At 42.6% G+C, this 19310-nt stretch overlaps 1 protein-coding gene across 4 annotated transcripts in view; it reads right to left on the bottom strand.

The window, feature by feature from the left end:
- ZNF521 (zinc finger protein 521) overlaps positions 1-19310 on the bottom strand; it is a 671937-nt gene that overhangs the window by 65968 nt on the left and 586659 nt on the right. For all 4 annotated transcript variants that reach the window (XM_078687407.1, XM_078687409.1, XM_078687406.1 and 1 more), the window contains one exon: positions 11655-11770. In XM_078687407.1, the coding sequence (XP_078543533.1) occupies positions 11655-11770 (116 nt within the window). The remainder of the gene's footprint in view (positions 1-11654; positions 11771-19310) is intronic.

The raw sequence follows: 19310 nt of genomic DNA, 5'->3' as shown, positions 1-19310 counted from the left end.
GCATCTGTGCAGAAATGAGGGAGGACAAGGAGCTGTTGGCTGGTACGGAACTACAGAGAACAGCCCGGGGGCCCAGGCGGGCGGATTCTACGGTGAGGCCCTTCCTGAGTAGAGAGCACAGAACTGACTATGGTATTGGGGCAGAGACCGCTGACCGGGTGATGCGGGCCAGAGCGGCCGGTATTGTGCTGTAGTGCCCCCTGCGCTCACCTCACAGAACACGAGCAGCAGGAGGCGGTGAGTGAGGAGTGCGGGTGGGAGGATTGCCAAGCCCCAGTGAGGAGCAGGACCTAGGGATCGCGGTGATATATGGGCCCTTGTTGTATGTGGCGTGGCTTGATGCGATGAAGAAGATGGCGGCATCTCTTTAAGCTCCATTGAACCGCCATCATGTTGGCTGGCCCAGACGACTCCTGAAGCCACATAAAACATTTCTCATGCGGTGCAACGTATTCCGATCATAAAGCGACGGCTCTGGGGACCTTATCTCAGCAAGTTGTGCTCCCTGGAATGATCTTCCCTGCAGTCTGTCTCACTCAAGATGGTGGCTTTATGGGCCTGGCCCGGGTTGGCTTCGAGGAGCGGGCCATGCACTGCATTGGGTCAGGGCGGGGGGATCTGGGGGTCCAGCATGGACAGAGCAGATCCCATCACTTATCACCCCCACCCCTACCTCTTCCCCCTCACTCTTTCTACCTCCCTTATTCCTTTCCTCTCTCCCCTGAATTTCTCTCCCCTTGCCTGCTTTTTTCCCTATGCCTGAGCCATGCTTCTGTAACTCATAAAATATATATATATATATATATATATATATATATATATATATTTAATTGTCCAAGCCTAATCGCTATTAAAATGTAATCCTAAGTGAACTTATTATTTGAATATATAGAACTCTAACCACTAGTATATGTAGTAGACCTTTGTACTTACTACCATCTGATTTTAGAGTTTTCCGTTTGTATCTCTTTCTTGAGTGACTTTACAACTTGTACATTTGCAATTTTTTCTTGTTTATATCTCCTCCTTGAGTTACTTTACAACTTGTACATTTGCAAATGTTTCTGTTTGTATCTCGTATGTAACTCTTGTAATCCAAAGTCCTTATGTAACGCAACTGGTTCTTTTGTAAAGCGCTCTGACACCTTCGGGTAATGTTCACGCTATATAAAATCACATTAAATAAATTTTAAAAAATTAAAATTGCGCGGACCTTTGGGATTCCGATGTCCCGCTTCCTCGGCCTGCACTAAACCGGTGGGGCACTGTTGTACAAACCAGATACATGCTGCAAGATCTGGTGCCATACTGCACAATATTGCAATGAAGAAGGGTCTGGATGACATCCCCCGAGCCAGATGCTAACTCTGACGATGAGTTACCGCCGATACAGGTGCAGCAGAAGCCTACACATGCAGCAGAGGGATGTGCACAATGCACGGAGATCCCCAACTGTTTCTTAGGTAAGAAAAATTATATTATCAAATAAGACATCATTCTTGATGCTAATGCTTGGTCCTTAACCAAAACACCAACTTTTATTCAGGTAGGAACAATATTGTAACACACAAGGATTGACTGTATTATTGTGAATGTAACATTGTTAGTATATTATAAACAAATGTGATACAAAACAAAGGTGACTTATACCTCTGAGTCTACAGTGCTTCACTTCTTTCTGCCTCTGCGGTTGGGTGCTTTGTCAGCAACATTGGGGTGTGGGACTGGTGACATGCCAGTCTCGGTTGTGTGTCTGCATGAACGCCTGGTACTGCATGCCTCCTGAGTGGATTTTGCCACTGAGGCTAGAGTCCTCTTCACTCTCAGGTGGGGGCAGGATGTTGGGGACACAGAGGTTGAGGGTCTGGATGTTCTTTAGGGCTGTGGTCACTTGCAAGAGGCCACATACAACGTCCTGCCAGCAGTGCCCCATGTCAGTTTGAATGTTCACAGTCTGCCTTGCTAGCATTGTTGTGGCTCCTACCTGGTGGTTGAGAGACCATGTGAATGAATCAAACCTTGCCAGGTACTGCCTGTGCCTCTGTTTCTGCACATAGTGCTCCCTTACCTTTTGCCGCTAGCCAACAGTCCTACCCTTTCTCCAAGTTCTGCAGCAACTTATACATACATTGCAGCTGCTCACTAACTGTCCGTATCTGTTTTGTCTGCAGGTAATGTACAGAGATGATGGACCTCTCCAACCCACCATACACAGGAGCACTATCCAACATGCCTTCAGACACATTCTCATTATGGACTGCTGATCTTGGCCCTCTGTGCAGTCTGTGCATCCTGGCCTCCGATGTTGTGGTATCCCTGCTCTGTGATTGACTCTCCTCACTGTCCACAAATTGTGGCAGCAGCGAGATGGTTGCCATTCATCCAGTAGGAGTTGGGGTGATGGGTGGAGTTTTTGGTGGTGTTGTGTCCTGCATGACCACATCAGTGTCAGTAGGCTCTTCGGCTGCAATGGGACCTAGCACATCTGGGCTGTAATCTGAGTAAATGCATGTAAATAGTAAGTGTAAATAAATTGCTGCAGTTTGGCCACAATGATGTTGTAACTCTGTTTCATGAGTTTGTGACTTCTTAACTGTGTAGGGATATGTTTAGGGTAGTAATAAACACACAGTTCAGCTTACAACTCCCCTAATGCTTTGCCAGGGTGTGGCTAACATCTCAATGGAGCTAATGTGTGGATGATATATGGATTTACTAAAATTCTGTTTTATTAGGTAAGTAATGGGAAGATGGCACCTACTCCCATCACACTCTATAGTTCGAATACGTGATGTTACAACACGATCAAAATGATCGCGGTATTTAACATTGCAGTTTTTACAACGCAAGTCATTACGACTTGCGCTGGAGGGCGCTGGACTTAGGAGTAGTAAGATTTACTATTCCAACACCAGCCTACGTACAGTAGGGAAGGTGTTGGAATAGTAAATCTTACTATTGCTTAGGTTATAGCGCCCTCCAGTGCAAGTCGATGTAACGCTTGCGTTGTAATGGCAGCGTTCTAATTGCATCGCGGTGTAATCACCGCGATGTAAAGGATGTTTCCCCTATAGTTCCAGGGTCCCCTCTATCAGTGTCTCCATGGGAGTTGTATGGGGGTGTGTTAGTGGTCCTCCACCAGTTTCACATCCTTTGCCATCCTGCAGGCCACCTTCTCCTTCATATGAGACCTCAGGTCGTATCACCTTTTGCGGATCTCAGGGATGGTCCTCTGGTTGACTCCTAGGGAGTTCAACTTCTCCAGGATGCTGGTCTGGAACTGAGTTATTTGGCTCTCTGGCACAGAGAAGAAGGCCTGGCCAAATAGGTGGTCCATATGGGCCACTCCTTTTTTGGCAGGAGCTACAGCTCCTTCTCAGTAAACCTAACGTTGTGCTTTCTGGACCGTGAGTTCTTGCTCCCATCCTCTTAGACCATGGCCTTCTCCTTCGATGGTGCAATTTAGTGGCAGTGGTGATGCAGGGGCACTCCTTACCTCTGGCATAGGCCTCTGGGTTGTGGACACACCCTATATTTAAAAACTCCCTGGTCTGACACCATCATTCTGCGTACAGAGAGCACCGTTTCCCTATTTAGCAATTTCCTAAATTGTCAATTTCCAAATAGCGAATGTGACTCCATAATAATCACTATTAGGAAATCGCAGTTTACATACATCCTGTTTTGCGATTCATTCTATGGATTTTCTATCAGGGAATCACAAAATCGAATTTCAGAGTACATATGGGACTAAAACCCTAGGCACATCCAAGTGTAAGTGTAAGTTTATCATTTGCTAAAAGTAGTAATAAATGATTTGCTATTCATATTTCTCACAAACTCAAAACAAAAACAAAAAACCTGGTAAAAAAATCTGCAAACTGAGGCTGTTAGATCTGCTTTTCCCAGATAGAAAGACTCTATATGAACTTAAAATATTGCTGTCATTAGAGAGGGATGGCTGAAAGTCTGTCACATAAACCAAATTATCGTTGTATAGATAATAGGCCTCAAACGATTACCTCGGGAGCTACTAGTAACTCACCAATACCCTTGAAGTACCCTTCCAAAGTAAAATTCAGCCCATTACATCAGTCAGAGTGTTTGCAGCTTTAAAAATAGCACTGCTGCATTGCCCAGGTGGGAATGGAGTAGGATGTAGTACTTTTTCACCCCTCTCTGATTTAGCCCATTAAACACTTAAAGCCCCCTTTTTAGGTACATTTACCTTCTGTGCTTCAGACCTTGGGACATGGAGAGTAGAATACAGCCTTGGAGGAGGTTTCCCAGAGTGGCGAACCTCAGCAGTACTCCATCACAGTGCAGGCCTTGAGCTGCTGCAATCACCATCAGCACACTCCATTTCAGCTCCCTAACTGCAGCTGTGCTCTGACCTTGGATGAGGCAGACATGGCTCTTTAGCCCTCGGCAGAGAGTGGCTCCTGCCTTAGTGTTCCCGCACCACTCTACAGGGCCTACTACCAGCAAGTATGTCTGAGGCCCCATGCTGGACTCAGTGAACTCAGGTCTGGACCTGTGGACAGTGTGTCTCTTTCTTTGGGCCCAGAGGAGATTTCCTCCCCTGTGACTCCTTTGGAGAAAAACTCCCTGGATAGTAGAGCTGGGGGAGCATCCTAGGGCACCAGCATAATCAGATTAGGGTCAGGGCAGGGTACCTGATCAGCCCTGCATCCACACCACTATGTAACATGTGATAACATGGGTGCCATGTTGTGGTGCATTGAGTCTGGCTAGGAGAACAAGGTGTGAACTCTTTAAGCAAAACAACTCTGGTCTTCTACAAGCCAGGGGTGGATGGAATTTGCATAGTCACGCTACGCAAAGCTCAGCGAAACGGTAAAAAATCTCAGCGAGCACGCAAAAGTTCAGCGAACATGCGGAATTGCTTATTCAGCCCGTTCGCAATGCTTTTTTCCTGTTCGCGAACTCTGTTTGCGTGCTTGGGGAGAAATATCTTGCGAACACGCATTTTGAAAGCACGAACAAGCAACAAATTCCGCGAAGCTGCAGATCGCGGAATTTTTGGTAATTCCGCGTTCTCCGCGGACACGAAATTACCCAAATTCCGCAAACGGAACGGAATTTACCGCCCAGGCCTTCAAGCCAGTACACAGATCGAAAAACAAGAAAAGAGGAGGGCATCTGGGCAATAAGGCACCCTGAAAAGTAAACAGATTTCAGCAATTGTTTTAAATCTCTCTAAGTCCATGGTAATGAATGCCTTGCAGACATAACATCGACTTGGACAACTATGATTGGACGGCTCTTTCCATAAAGCAGAGGGATAATCATGTGGCTCCCATTGTTATCCCTGAATTAAGGCAACCACAGTTAACCATTCATTGGGGAAAACACATGGACCAGAAGCCTTTTCATTAGCTGATGCTGGAACCCTCATACTGGGGTTGGGACCACATACTATGGAGGGTATGTACTCGATTGACTTGGTACTACCTATGCACATGACGGGAGCAGTAAAGCAATCCTTGCACTACATTGGAAAAAGAGGTAACCACCACCTATTGCTCTCTGGTTAGTGGTCTCTGGCATATCATTGTCATGGAACAAATAACTCACAGTATACCCCTGTCTGAAAAGAAATTCGTAGTCCAGCGGAAGCCACTGATTGACTATCTTTCTTGATGGGAGTTCCCATAATTCACACCACCCCCCAGGCTTCAGGCACTGTAGCTTTTTGACTAACTACCCGGGAATATACCTGTCGGCCCATGTAACACTTCTCAACATAAGAACCAATACTCTACCATCCACGTTTGCATACAAAATGAAATCATCCCTTGTCTTCTGAAAAACCAATGCATGCATGATATACTGCATGGCATAGGATGTGTCATCCCTTCCTTCCTTCCATTGTTTTTTGCTGTATTTGGGGGTGGGGTGGTTCATAGATATCTGCATGGAATGAAATGTTTTAAATAATCAAGGCTATGCGAAAATGGCTTGAACAGCCCAAAAAATCATGTTGTGGGACACTTGGGCACACCAGTTGAATGTATTATTAAGCAAGCTGTGCAACTCATTTGTTGTTTTTGTTGAAAATGTTCAATACAAATATTCTGAGAAAGAGAAACAGCACTGCTCATATCAAGACCCAGAGAAAAGCAGCTTGCCAAGCTACTATTATGGCCTGATGCGAACACACAAACATAAACTGTGCTGGCCTACAAGACCTGTAAAGTGAGACTATCTGTCTCAACTGTCAGACTAGCATAATCCCAATGGGATTGGACATGTTGTAGGCCCCACTCTATTAGTAATTCTATGTTTCTGAGCAATGAACCAGGAAAAAGACAAACCAGCAGTAACCACAGCAGAGTCACCTAAGAGTGGGCCGGACAGGAGCCAGAGAGAAAATGTGTATGCATCCTTGTGTTTATGCATGTTTATACTGTTACATGTGTCTGTCTGTATGTGTGCCTGACATTGTGTTTTTCCCAATAACCCATGTTGCTCCTGCAAGCTATGCCTCTTGTCAAGAACCACCAAATATATGTGTTGCTTTTTATCATATGGGGTTCATCTTTCGGCAACTGTGCCCCTTGCTGACATAATTGTTGTCACCCACGACATAGTTTGGGAATTCTTGATTCAGTTGCGCACACTGGCAAACATAAGTGAAATATTTTAAGCATAACTGCCCTCGTTTTTTTCACCCCTGAAATAATGGTGGCCACCCCAGGCATAATAATGATTATGAATAACTACTGTGAACATCCTAACCATTTTGGTGTCCAGACATGGCATAGCGGTGCCCCTGGTATAATGGTGGGTATTACTGGCATTTTATACACATCTGTGTCATTATGGTGCGCATCCATGAAATATGATTCTAAAGGGTGGGTATTTGAATCAGATTCTGTCCATGTGAAGCATTAGTACATGTGAGTACTTGCTGTAAATAACAAGCTGGTACACGGGGACTGAATATTTACAAAAAATGAAAACTGGTATTTTGAAGCCAAAAATATGTATTTTTTTATAGGAAAATACAAGTATATTCAGAAACTAATGTGTTGATGAAGATAAAAGTATTGCAATTAATTAAACATATTTATATCTCATAGCTGAATGGTAATGCAAGCAAGCTGGGTTCAGGAGACTTGTTGTATTGTTTTTGTTCTTTGTGTAAAACACCCCTGCTGATTTGGCGGTCATTTCATCAATCAAGTGAAGTAGTTGATAACGTTGTTCTAACGTTTCTACTGAAAATCCCACATTGGGTGTGCTCTTGTGTATTGTAAATGGATGTGGTCACTATTGTAAAGTGATAAAATGTGTTATTAGTACAGGATGTTTTTCCTAGAGTCACAGTATTTCTCACTATTGTATTGAAAAGGTTGGGGCCTCCCAGTATAGAACATTTATCTGCATGTTTCTCTGCCAAACTCTCTATCTATACCAATGAGAAACACACACACACACATATGTATGTATATATATATATATATATATATATATATATATATATATATATATATATATATATATATATATATATATCTGTACTAATATAATAAAGAGAGAGCCCAAACCTTTGAGGCGGGTAATCTCAAGAACCACAGCACTAATCACAACACCCAATACAGCGTTGGAAATGGCAGTTGCAGCAGAAGGCCATATGCTATGCAGACGCCCACCATATACATTTAAAAGGTAAAAGAACCGTGCCCGCAAAGTAGTCCCTTGTGGGCGTGTCTGCGTTGTTCTGTGGGCGTGTGCTGGGGGCATGACAAATGCTGGGGGCGTGTGGTACGTTCCTCCCTTCATGCCATGTCTCATATTGTGTGCTGTGGGCATGTGCTGGGGGCGTGGGCGTGTGCGGGGCGTGGGATTAGGGGGGAAAAAAGCGAGCGTTGTGCCCAATATTTCATTGTTTTTTCTTCCCAGGCTCTGTACATTCCAGCTCCGGGTGTCCACCCTGCTCCCTTTAAATACCCCTGCACCCCATAATCAAACCCACCCTTACTCCTTAAAATACCCCAACACCCTTAAACACTAACCCATCTTAACCCTATAAATATACCCTGTACCCCAAAACCCAAACCTATCCCTAAACCCTAAAAATACCCCTGTACCCCAAAACCCAAACCTAGCCCTGAACCCTATAAATACCCCTGTACCTCAAAACCCAAACCTACCCCTGAACCCTAAAAATACCCCTGTACCCCAAAACCCAAACCAAGCCCTGAACCCTAAAAATACCCCTGTACCCCAAAACCCAAACCTACCCCTGAACCCTAAAATACCCCTGTACCCAAACCCAAACCTAGCCCTGAACCCTTAAAATACCCCTGTACCCCAAAACCCAAACCTACCCCATAACCCTAAAAATACCCCTGTACCCCAAAACCCAAACCTAGCCCTGAATCATAAAAATAACCCTGTACCCCAAATCCCAAACCTACCCCTGAACCCTAAAATACCCATGTACCCCAAAACCCAAACCTAGCCCTGAACCCTAAAAATACCCCTGTACCCCAACACCCAAACCTAGCCCTGAACCCTTAAAATACCCCTGTACCCCAAAACCCAAACCTACCCCTGAACCCTAAAAATACCCCTATACCCCAAAACCCAAACCTAGCCCTGAACCCTAAAAATACCCCTGTACCCCAAAACCCATACCTATCCCTAAACCCTAAAACTACCCCTGTATCCCATAACCCAAAACTATATCTGAACCCTTAAAATACCCAAACACCCCAAAACATATACCTCAGTACCCCAAACGTATACCCCTGTACCCATACTTACCTTATCCAAACATTTTTAAAAAAACATGCTTTTACCATTCATGCATTTACAACGAATTTCGTTGTAAATGTATGCGTGGTAAAGCATATAAAATGTAATGCCATGCGTTATAATGGCATTTCGGAGTCATGGTACTTTCGTAATGAAAGTATGCGGAGTGATGGTATGCGAAAAGAAAGTTGCGAAATATTGGGTGTTTACCCTCCCCCGGTAAGTACATTGGTGGCACGGCGGCCCACATCTCCAGCAACATACTCATATTTTTTCACCACCGATTTAAAAAATGCACAGGTCTCTCTCATTGATGGCCAGCACCGACATACACTTTTAGACACACCTCCCGCCACAAGTTCTAGAATTGCGAACTTTAGAGCTGGGGAGCTACGTTCGAATCTCGGCATCAGCTCAACATCCTGTGATTCCAGGCAAATCGCTTTGTCTCCCCGTGCCTACCACAAATCAATGGGTTCTTCTGTAATGTAAATTATGCTCATGCCATGTTGTCGAGTTCGCGCTATATAATATTGCAAGGAAAAATAAAGTAGGGAAACTCAAGTTCACACACTACTGAACGCGCACCCTTAAGTGCATCAGCAGTGCACTGTAAATCGGAGCTTTTCACAGGCCTGTCACAGATAAGAAATGCTATCAAAACGAAATCCTACAAAACAATATACTACTGGACGGCAGCAATTCATACCCGGACAACGTCGGGACGGGCTGCCAGTATATATATATATATATATATGTATGTATATATATAAATATATTGTTTTTTTTTTTAAACAAACTTGATTGCTCAATTGCTCCTTCCGCCCCCACACGCCTGTTGGTAGTTGGTGCGCTGTGCCAGCGGAGCCCACCGGTCATCATATAATCGTGTAGAAACCAAGTGTGCACACGTTCTGGGGAAAGTTGCTGAGCCAAAGATTTATTACTAGTATATATGTATGTAGTGGCAGATTATTCTAATAGCCTTATAACCCTTCGTAGCTGGGCTATACCGGCTATTAAAGTCCCGCTCCCTTGTTAAAGTATGTATTAGAACATTGGAATGTTGAGAGCTCCACTGAAAACAATGGAGAGGCTCTGGGCTTGTAATGGCTGGTATAAGCCATCTGCTCCAACATTCCAAAGTTTGTCTTTCTGTTTCTCCTTTTTTACTTAAAACGTTCTACCCTTAGTGGGTGGAATGTTCTAATAGCCTTTTAGCCCTTCTACCTCGGGCTATACCAGTCACAAAATTAAGGTTTAGGGACTTGAACAAGTGATATAGCCTTAGACAGCGCTCTAAAAGGCTTTAGAACGTTTTGAAAACAACCATGAAGTTAAAAGGGCCATCTGCCCAGTTCTGCATCACTAACAAACTCCAACAATAAACATTCTGCTTTGTTTGATGATATTAGCTGGAGTTGTGAGATCTATTGTGACATAATTCATAGGGTAGCTCCTCTGAGGTGGGTATGTCTTAAAGTGCTGGATGTCTTCTTTGAGGACACAATAGGAACTAATTATGAAATTCCTGACAATAGAAATCCTAGCCTTTCAACTTCATGAGGGGAAGATCTGTTGCTTTGAGTCTTATGAGCCTCCAAATATCAAAGGGAATCCCACTGGAATAACTCTGAAAACCTACATAAGAAAGAGAGTTAGTTTAAAGTTCAGGATCAGAAGTCATTGAATTCCCCAATTAAGGTTGAGCTAAATGTGCCAATCAATCCAACAGAGCAGCAGACCAGGGCACATCATTCCCCTTTTTGGTCGTACTCTTGCATGGACTGAACATAATCCCCAGTAAAAAAACAGCCAAGACATCTGCTAGACAGACCTTCTCATATCAAGTTAAGGCATTCCACAATTCACTTAATACATTGGGCTACCATTTTAACCAATATGGTTATCTATAATGACCTGTGTCTGTCCCATGCTAGGCAAAACGGTCCTGCCAAGGCTAAATTTAGTGGGTGTAGAACTCCATTAGATGTTGTAGAGGAGACTCTTCCAGGATTCCTCATGTTTTCCCTTTATACATATTATCTATCTGAGTCAAAATGAAGAAGCCGGTTGCCAAGAAACCATACACCAATATTTTGTATCTCTCGCAATTGCTTCTTTTATTTGTGAACACCCTGTCCCTTTCTCTCTACTCCAAATACCGCTGTAGATCATGTCAGCACCTGGATACCCTTACGGGTGATAAGAAGTGCTCTACAAATCTACTGCCTGATTGGCCCATCTCCTCCCTTAAATTTGTTGTTGTGTTTATGCTATCCATTTTACATTCAAGTCTGTTGGTATTCCACTGCAAACCTTACAATCATTCACTAAATACATTCTTTATCATCGCCCAGATCAATAATGTGGAACTTCAAAATGAGAAATATTTTAGTCGACTGGACTCTGGTTCACTATAGACCAGTATAGTCAACATGCGCTAAATGTACATTTACTTGATTTAAGGAAACATGTCTTGTCACACAAATATAATTTTTTGCTGTGCATGGCTTACAAATATTTATTCGTTAGGTGTTCTAGAATGTGGTGTACATTAAATTGGACTTCACCGTCACCGATTTAATCAATATCAAAAAGTCAGAGATTTACCGTCACCGATTTAATCGATAACAAAAAGTCAAGATTTAAAGTACCAGCACACACCAAGGTGCTTTTTCTGTTAATAAACAATGCCTTCCGTGACTCTGTGCCCATATTTTCTAAACCCTGCTCTGACAGTCTGCCATGCCCCTTTTCCTGTCATTCAGTTTCAAAAAGAATCATGAGCCAAGAAACTCATAAAGTAATCTCATCCACAAACTTCGTCCCCTTAGCACAGTTTACTGTTCTACTGTTTACTGTACCTGCAGCTCTGTTTGAAAGAAGAACTTCTGAGGACACTGTGTACAGTCATATATCTTGTCTTCCTGTCCATGGGCTGAAAATATATGCTGCTGCAACTTGTTTGCTTGGACAAACACTGAAATTACAAGAGAGCAAAATATTGATTAGTCTTTTTTCATGCAGGTGAGGCATTTTGACAAATGAATCTTTAGTGGTTGAGTTAGAGTAAGTTACTTACCCAGTTAATATCATTTTATCCATGATCTCTATTCTCTATAACTCTACAATCTAGAATCAGATACTCTCTGGCCATGCTGCTATAGTCCTGCAAACATTCTGTGCACGCCATACTCACATCATCCTCTATATCATGCCGCACTATTCCTCCACACCTCGGTTTCATTTTTTCTACCTCAGAGCACATGGTGCAAGTTCAGTCTAGAACCCAAAGAGATGGCATTGGGTTGTTTTGATTGTTTATGTGCAGGAAGGTGTCCCTCCCTGCACACAATCGCCCCTGCAGCGCAGGCACCCTTGCAACATGGCGGCAGGAGGCCTGCGCTGGCGTTAGGCTGCTTTGTTTGTGCCATCGCTAGTGGAAACACAGGGGTGCACAGTATTTTTGTAAATATGGCCCATCCCTGAGTTTTGAAAATGTGGGAGCGCTGCATTGCCAAATTTGGTGTAACACTGCATTCTGGCATTTTCTTCTACATATGCCCCAAAATGTTTACATGTTGCTGTAATAATCGACTTAGCAGATGCTTATGCCTTTTCTCTTTCAAATGATAACATTGAAGAAGACACCTAACCTATCACTAACTGTAACGGTGACTAAAAGTTATATTCAATGTTTTGCAAGTAAACTTTGACACACATTGACAATTAAGAGTTATCTTCTCATTGCTGAATTGTACCAACTCACGAAAAAGAAAGACAATGAAATAGACTCTGCTTCAACCCTGCTCCTAAATGAACTTTAACACAAAGTGCAACTACATATAGAACACCTGCTCAGATACAAAATGACGGTGAGGCTCACCAGAACCAAGCAGCTCCATCATTTGCCTTGTTACTTAATGCCTAAAGCGATCATGTATAGCAGTTTAATAAATGATGTACACCGTCTTACACATGGTGTCCCGGCGGCGTAGCAGGTATTGTCACCAGCTTTTTGCTCCATTCAGCACCTTCATATTGCACAAGGTGGAAGTCTTCTATCAAAATGTGCACTGTCACGATCACAAGAGAGCGTTCCCTCATTTGCACAGGAGTATCGTGCCATGAAAATGGGCTGAAGTAATGCCCCTTCCGGGAAAGGAAGGACACTGGATCCCTTCCAAAGTTGGAGGGAGATATAAGGGAAGTATTTTCTCCACGGAAATTTATGCTTTATTTGTGAAAAACAAGGAAAAATATGTGTATGTGCACATGCAGATGCATTTCCTGAGTGGGTAATTGGACACTATTATAGCCTTAGATTCCGCCGTAGCAGGCTCTACCGGCCATTAAAGGCCAGCCTCAGAATTCAGCGAAGGCCTTTAACAAGGGAGCGGGCCTTTAATGGCTGGTAGTAACCACTAAGGAGGGCTCTAAGGGTATTATAGCAATCTGCCCCTAGAGGGCAGAATGTTTTAATTTGTAAAACAAAGGCCTCACAGAGCCCGAGGGGGGTGAAATCTCCTCAGGCTCTGTGAGACCTTTGTTCACAGCTGTTGCTGTGAGCAAACATTCGAATGCAGATGCTACGGGCTTCTAGTAGCCATTAGAAGCCCAAAGCACTCTATTATCAATAGTCCAATAGCCAATGTGTCACAATACATAATAGTATGTCTAGACACCACCACCTTGCAGGTCATTCAAGTGAACTACTGAGAATGTTTATGAATGGCAAAAAAAAAAGAAAATATATTCAAACAATTGTAAATTACCATATAATTTACACTTTTGTTGTCAATTAGCCCCTTTGTCATTTAGCGCAGTGGAATTCTTGGAATTAAGATATTATTGCACATCATTCACCAGAGAGAAAAAGAGATGTAACGCCTCATCTGGACACTGAGACAAACTCCCCCTGAATTTCACCTGCAAGTGTCAAATGTAGTGTTTTCTGCCAGCTTCTACTATTTTACAAAATCTACTTTACGGATGTAATGCACATGTTTGAGCCCATATTTATGTATATAGTAATAAATACGCCAAGCTGGTGTTACGGCAGTGATTGTTTAAGTGGATCAAGCATTATATTCTCCAGTCACAGATCAAACACATTTACCAGTCAATTTAGAATAATACTTTTCGCTTGCTTCTACGAGAATAGTACAATATGTAAGGGGAGAGATCGAGCGAAGGGAATTCCAGACTTTTGGCATCTATTAGGAAAACTCTGCCTTTCACCCACCAGGAGTAAAAAAAGCTGTTGCTCTGCAGTTCTCATGTAACAAGAAAGAGGCTATCCCGGGCCTTTTTAAATGAGGTAGAGTGCGTGTCATGCAGTTTGAATGCCGGCCCTGTCACTCATCAGGAACCATTGTAAAGATTTCCTGGCCTCTGTGTTCTGTTTTGCAGTCTACAGTCTTTCAGACTGTATGGTTCTGGCCCAGTTCAACCCAACTGCCTTGGGGATGGGCAATCCCAGTGAACCATTGGGAACAGTTGTTGGAAGCAGTTACTGGCCACTTCTGTATGATGGGGATCTTACAGATGCCAGAACACTTGGGTGTTTGAGTTCTTAGGGTACTGTTACTAATCCACCCAGGTTTGTTGCTGTGTGAATCACTGAAGGAGATTGTGAATACTTCTCATCTTGGTGATCTTGAAGTTTGGCTCTAAAAGAGCAGGGAGAACAGACCTGGTGGGACAGTAACACATAGATGATGTAGGACACATGTTAGACAGGCTGCCCAATCTCAGAGCCCTCGTCATGGAAAATGTAAGGCAGTATATATTTAAGGCCCCTCAGGGCATAGAGTATCTGTTTAGGACTTTGGACACGTGCAATTGCCTCATTTGAAGGGACCTACCTTAATGTAAGGGATGAATGCTGGTATGAAAGTAGTCCAAACTACTGTAAGCCAGGGGAGACTTGCTTGCTGAATGATACACAGCCAACAACATGTATGCCACATACTGCATGGTGATCAGTTAGGGCAGCAAAGAGCTGTGTCTCTCATTAACAGTCAGGACTCCCAGGAGTTCCTTCTTAGTGCTGTGTTTAGGGTCTTCACTGACACTGATCAAGGGGTGTGGATTGGGACCTATCCAGATGGGCCTGAGGCTGATATAAAATAAGCTTCCCTTAAAGGTTTAGGTCCAGCTGTCCGATCATTTCATTTTGCGCCTCGCAGTTTGCGACACATTGCGAGTTGCAAAATGCAAAGCGCTAAATGAAAGTACAACAGTGTGTTTGACACTGTTTGCGATTCCCAATGGGGTAGGAAATTGCGAGGCTCATTAATATTAATGAGCCTCTCGCAATTTGCGAGCCCATTGGGAATGCCAGCCCTCCCAGGGATGGTGGCCTGCTGGGCTCAGAAGACCACCATGTCTGGGACTGCTTTTATATAAAGCAGTTTTTTTTCCTTAAATGCAGCCGCTTTCCTCAAAGGAAAACGGGATGCATTTAAAAAAAGAAAAAATGAAACATTTTCGTTTCAGTTTTTTAGGGCTGGCCATGGTCTTTGGGACTTCTGCCTGCCTTAAAAAAATTAATTTGCATGCATTTGCAAAGGGGAAGTGACCCCCTGGGGACCCCTTCCCATTTAAGAATGGATTACCACCCACTTGAAGTAGGTGGTAAGTGCGAGTGTTTTGCAACCGCAATTGCAGTCGCAAAACATTTGTACATGGTTTTGAGACTTGCTATTTGGAAGGGAACGCCCCTTCCAAATAGCAAGTCGCAAAACCTATTTAGCTACTCGCTAAATAGGCTGTGTGCATGGCCCAATAGGTTTGTACGGATCGTACATCTGGCCCTTAGAAATCAGAGACAGGCAGGATCTAGGCAAGATGCAATTGCCAGGGATATTTTCAAAGGTTCCCTAAATGCAGATTTTGAAGAGTGGCTCTAGGTTGAAAAAGGGGTACGAATGGGCATGCAGGTTTCATGCTAAGGTCAAGAACGGGATGATCAATATGAGCATACATTGAGTTTTCCCTAATTAGCTTGATTCTATTAACCTTATTATAGATTATTTGTGCTAGTTTGACTAGAGTTCAATCAGACTTGAGCAAACAATATAATCTGCAGACACTAATGTTGTTTCCTTCTAGACTGTATTTAGAGCTATTCATTTTTCGTGTTTGGGAGGGACGAAATGAACCAGGTTTGGCTGGAATGATTGTAACTTGAATTGTGGGGAGATAGTGTTGTGTACCGAAAACTCCTATTTTGGTATCTGAGATGTACTTTTATGAGTGTTTCAAACTGGGTAAGATGTTAATGGTCTATTAAAAAAGGTTGGAGCTACACATGAAAAGAAAATTTCCTAATTTTGATAATGTCCATATATACACCATATGTGAGTGCGGTGTAAGGAAGTGTTGCTTGTAGAGATAAAAGCAAGAACCTGATGGTAGCTTGTGCTGGTGGATGGGATGCTTTCGGTCAGATCAACACAGACACTTGACACTGATGCTAAAATTTGATGCAAATGACATTTTATTATGGTCATTGACCCAGCAAAAGAGGATCACAAAAGAGTTTAGATGAGATCAAAGGCGCACATAATATGTTCCAGATTCACTGCAGTACTGAAGAAACATAGTGAAAAGCACATCTGAAGCATATTCTTGGTATTTGCATGAAGCTATGTTAGTTATAGAACTCCTAGGTAAAAAAACAGCAACACCCCTTAGTATTTTGGTTAAAGGGATGGATGATATATGAAAGAACACTTCTTTAAGGACCTCTAGAAAACCTCACTCCCTTGGTTCAGAGCAGAAAGTATCCCAGGTCAGTGTGGATTTGATATTGTTTTCTTTTACAAAGGGGTTAGTTCTCCTCAGGCTCAATATGAGACACTTTGATCCTAGTGTTTTTGTTTACCATAAAATATTTTGAGTAGGTTCTTATGTCTTACTCAGAGAAAAATCACTTCCTGCTAAATTGTGTGTCAGTAAGAAAGACCTTTCGTTTGATAGGGAATACCACTCGCTGATTGTTCGCAGGAGTGAGTGATGAAAGAAAACCTTTGACTCTTGATCCAGGAGCTGCAATAGATGTCCTTCCATTGGCAATACAGCAGACCTGCCATCTCCCACAGTGCCACTGGGTGTCACAGAATTTCGTCTCCCTTAACACTGTCACCCGGGGAAGAGACAAAATTGCACGGTGGCACACAAAACAAGCTGAAACCCACTGTAAATAGTGGATGTTCAGCTCATTCTCGGAGGCAGAAAGCATTTTATGTCCATTAAGAGATGTGAAATCACCACAGGACATCGGGACAGCCTCAATAACCCTTTGTTTTTTGGGTTGTATTTTGGGGCCTGAGGGGGGCTTGGTGAGGGGTAGATCTCAGCAGGAGCCCCTGCACATTTTCAAGGTCCCACCCCCTCCTTATATGGTGAAATTCATGTGAAAGTTGGCAGATAGGACAAAGGGTACTGTAGAATTAGCAGCTGTGGCAGACCTAACTCAATCTAAGGATTTTAAAGTTGTCTGGATTCTCAGCGATACTTCCCTTTTTTTCTTCCTTAAAGTGCAGCTGCTCTTTTGCTTTACCATTCTTTTAAAATCAATATGCCATGAACAGGACCATCTCATGGAAGGAACCAGTTGATAAAGAACTATCTGCAAGGCTACTCGCTGGAATAAGTCCTAATGGAGCCATTTAAAAGAAAGGTGTGTCTTGACTTGAGTTCATCTCAATCAAATTGAGAAGCAGTTATTTCTCAATGAAGAGCGTATTTGCAGTGGGAAAACCATAGTATGTCAGCCGAATTTGCTCCAAACACCGCTGGGATTTAGAAACGTTATTTAGTATAAAAAGGGCAAAAGGTAGGGTATCACCAGTTGCGATTGATACTGCTGTTTTAAGTGCTAAGGGGTGAAAAATGTCATATTTTCAGCATTTGTTTGGCTCTGTAGGTAAGCAGACCTAAATTAATAAGTTGGCACACCTCTTAGCAAAGCACTGCATGTATTCAAGGAGAAGCTTGACTTACTTGAAACATTTGTTTTGGGAGTGATGCTGGGTAAACACCCAGCAGGGGTAGAGGCAACAAAAAGTGTCTGTAATTCCTTAACCTTGGCAAGAGGAGATCAAAGGGTGAACGTCCTTCTTTACTGTTTAGTTTTAATTAGTTTGAAACTTATTGGGGGCCCCTGCCACATGAGGGCAGTAGAGACGGGTAAAAGCACCAGATCCATAATTGGTGACGGGATGTGGTAACTCTTGTTGCCAAGGCATAAAAAAGTAGAAAAAAAAGAGTTACTTGCTTGATAGTGCTCACACTAGAAAGCTCTCTCTGTCAATCTTGGCAGAACACTGTGGTCATGAAGTGCAGATACAGTAAATAGTAGACTTCTTTTTGTATACTTTAGATCATCTTTGACTACACAGGGAAAGTCACAATAATATAAACGTTCAAAATGATTGACTAGGAAACAAGGCACTAAATTGAGTAACGGTTTAAATGGTAGATATCATATTAGTAATTAACTTGTCTATGTCAGAAGCAGGGTTTGGGTGAGTACCACTGGCCTCTGGTGGATCCGTGGTGCACTGTGATCTAAAACAATTTTTTCTAGAATAGTAATCTGAATATGAAAGAAATGAATTGATTAATGATTCGAGCCCAGACGCCTATTCATCTCATAATAGTTCACATAATACACAGGATATTAACCTATTTCCCATTTACTACTGATGTTAAGGAAAGTGAAAAGGATTAGTAATTTAGAAGATTTGCAGAATGTCTTTATTTTCAAATTTATATTAGATATCGACAATATTTTGATTATTTTGACTGGTACTCTCTTGCTAAGGTTGATTAGTAATGTGCAGCGATTCTTATTAGGAAAACGAGGAGAATGGTGCTAAACTTGGCCTTGCTCGATCACTAACCTCATTAGAAGGTTCCAGAAGCCATTATACATGGTGTCAATTTGACTTTTTGTAAAACAAAAACTGTAATGCAGGATGTTATGTGCATGGCAGAGAAATCAGTGTACAGAGTGCAAAAACGAATAGGGTGGAGAGTATTGAGCAACCAATTAACGCAGAATAACAAAAATGAGTAATTTGCCACATGCATAAACTATGTTTATATATTTGCATAAATTAAGTATGGCTCATAATTCATTAGCATGTAAGTGTGAAATATGTATAGTGCGACCAAAACCTGTAGAAAAGTGTGAAATTGAGGGCAGAGCCCTTCCACTTCACTTGAATTACCTTTTACACTTTATTGTCTTTCATAAAACAGGTGTAATATCGTGCTTTGAAAGCCACTTTAGTCACAGGTTTCTAAGTGTACAATTGCACATCTTACGTGACTTTGGTATGCGTTTTATTCACCCTGTGCGGAACTGTTGATACTCTACAATTCTGTCCAGCCAGGCGACATCTGAATGTGCAAAAGCAGATTTCTTTTGTTTTTTATATTATTCCTGGGTAAGACGTTTTTCCATGGGGAGAAAACACTTCCTCTATGCCCTGAGGGCAATCAGT

This window comes from Lissotriton helveticus, chromosome 4_1 (assembly GCF_964261635.1).
Source record: "Lissotriton helveticus chromosome 4_1, aLisHel1.1, whole genome shotgun sequence".
Lineage (NCBI taxonomy): Eukaryota > Metazoa > Chordata > Amphibia > Caudata > Salamandridae > Lissotriton > Lissotriton helveticus.
This window is presented reverse-complemented; position numbering and strand designations above follow the sequence as displayed.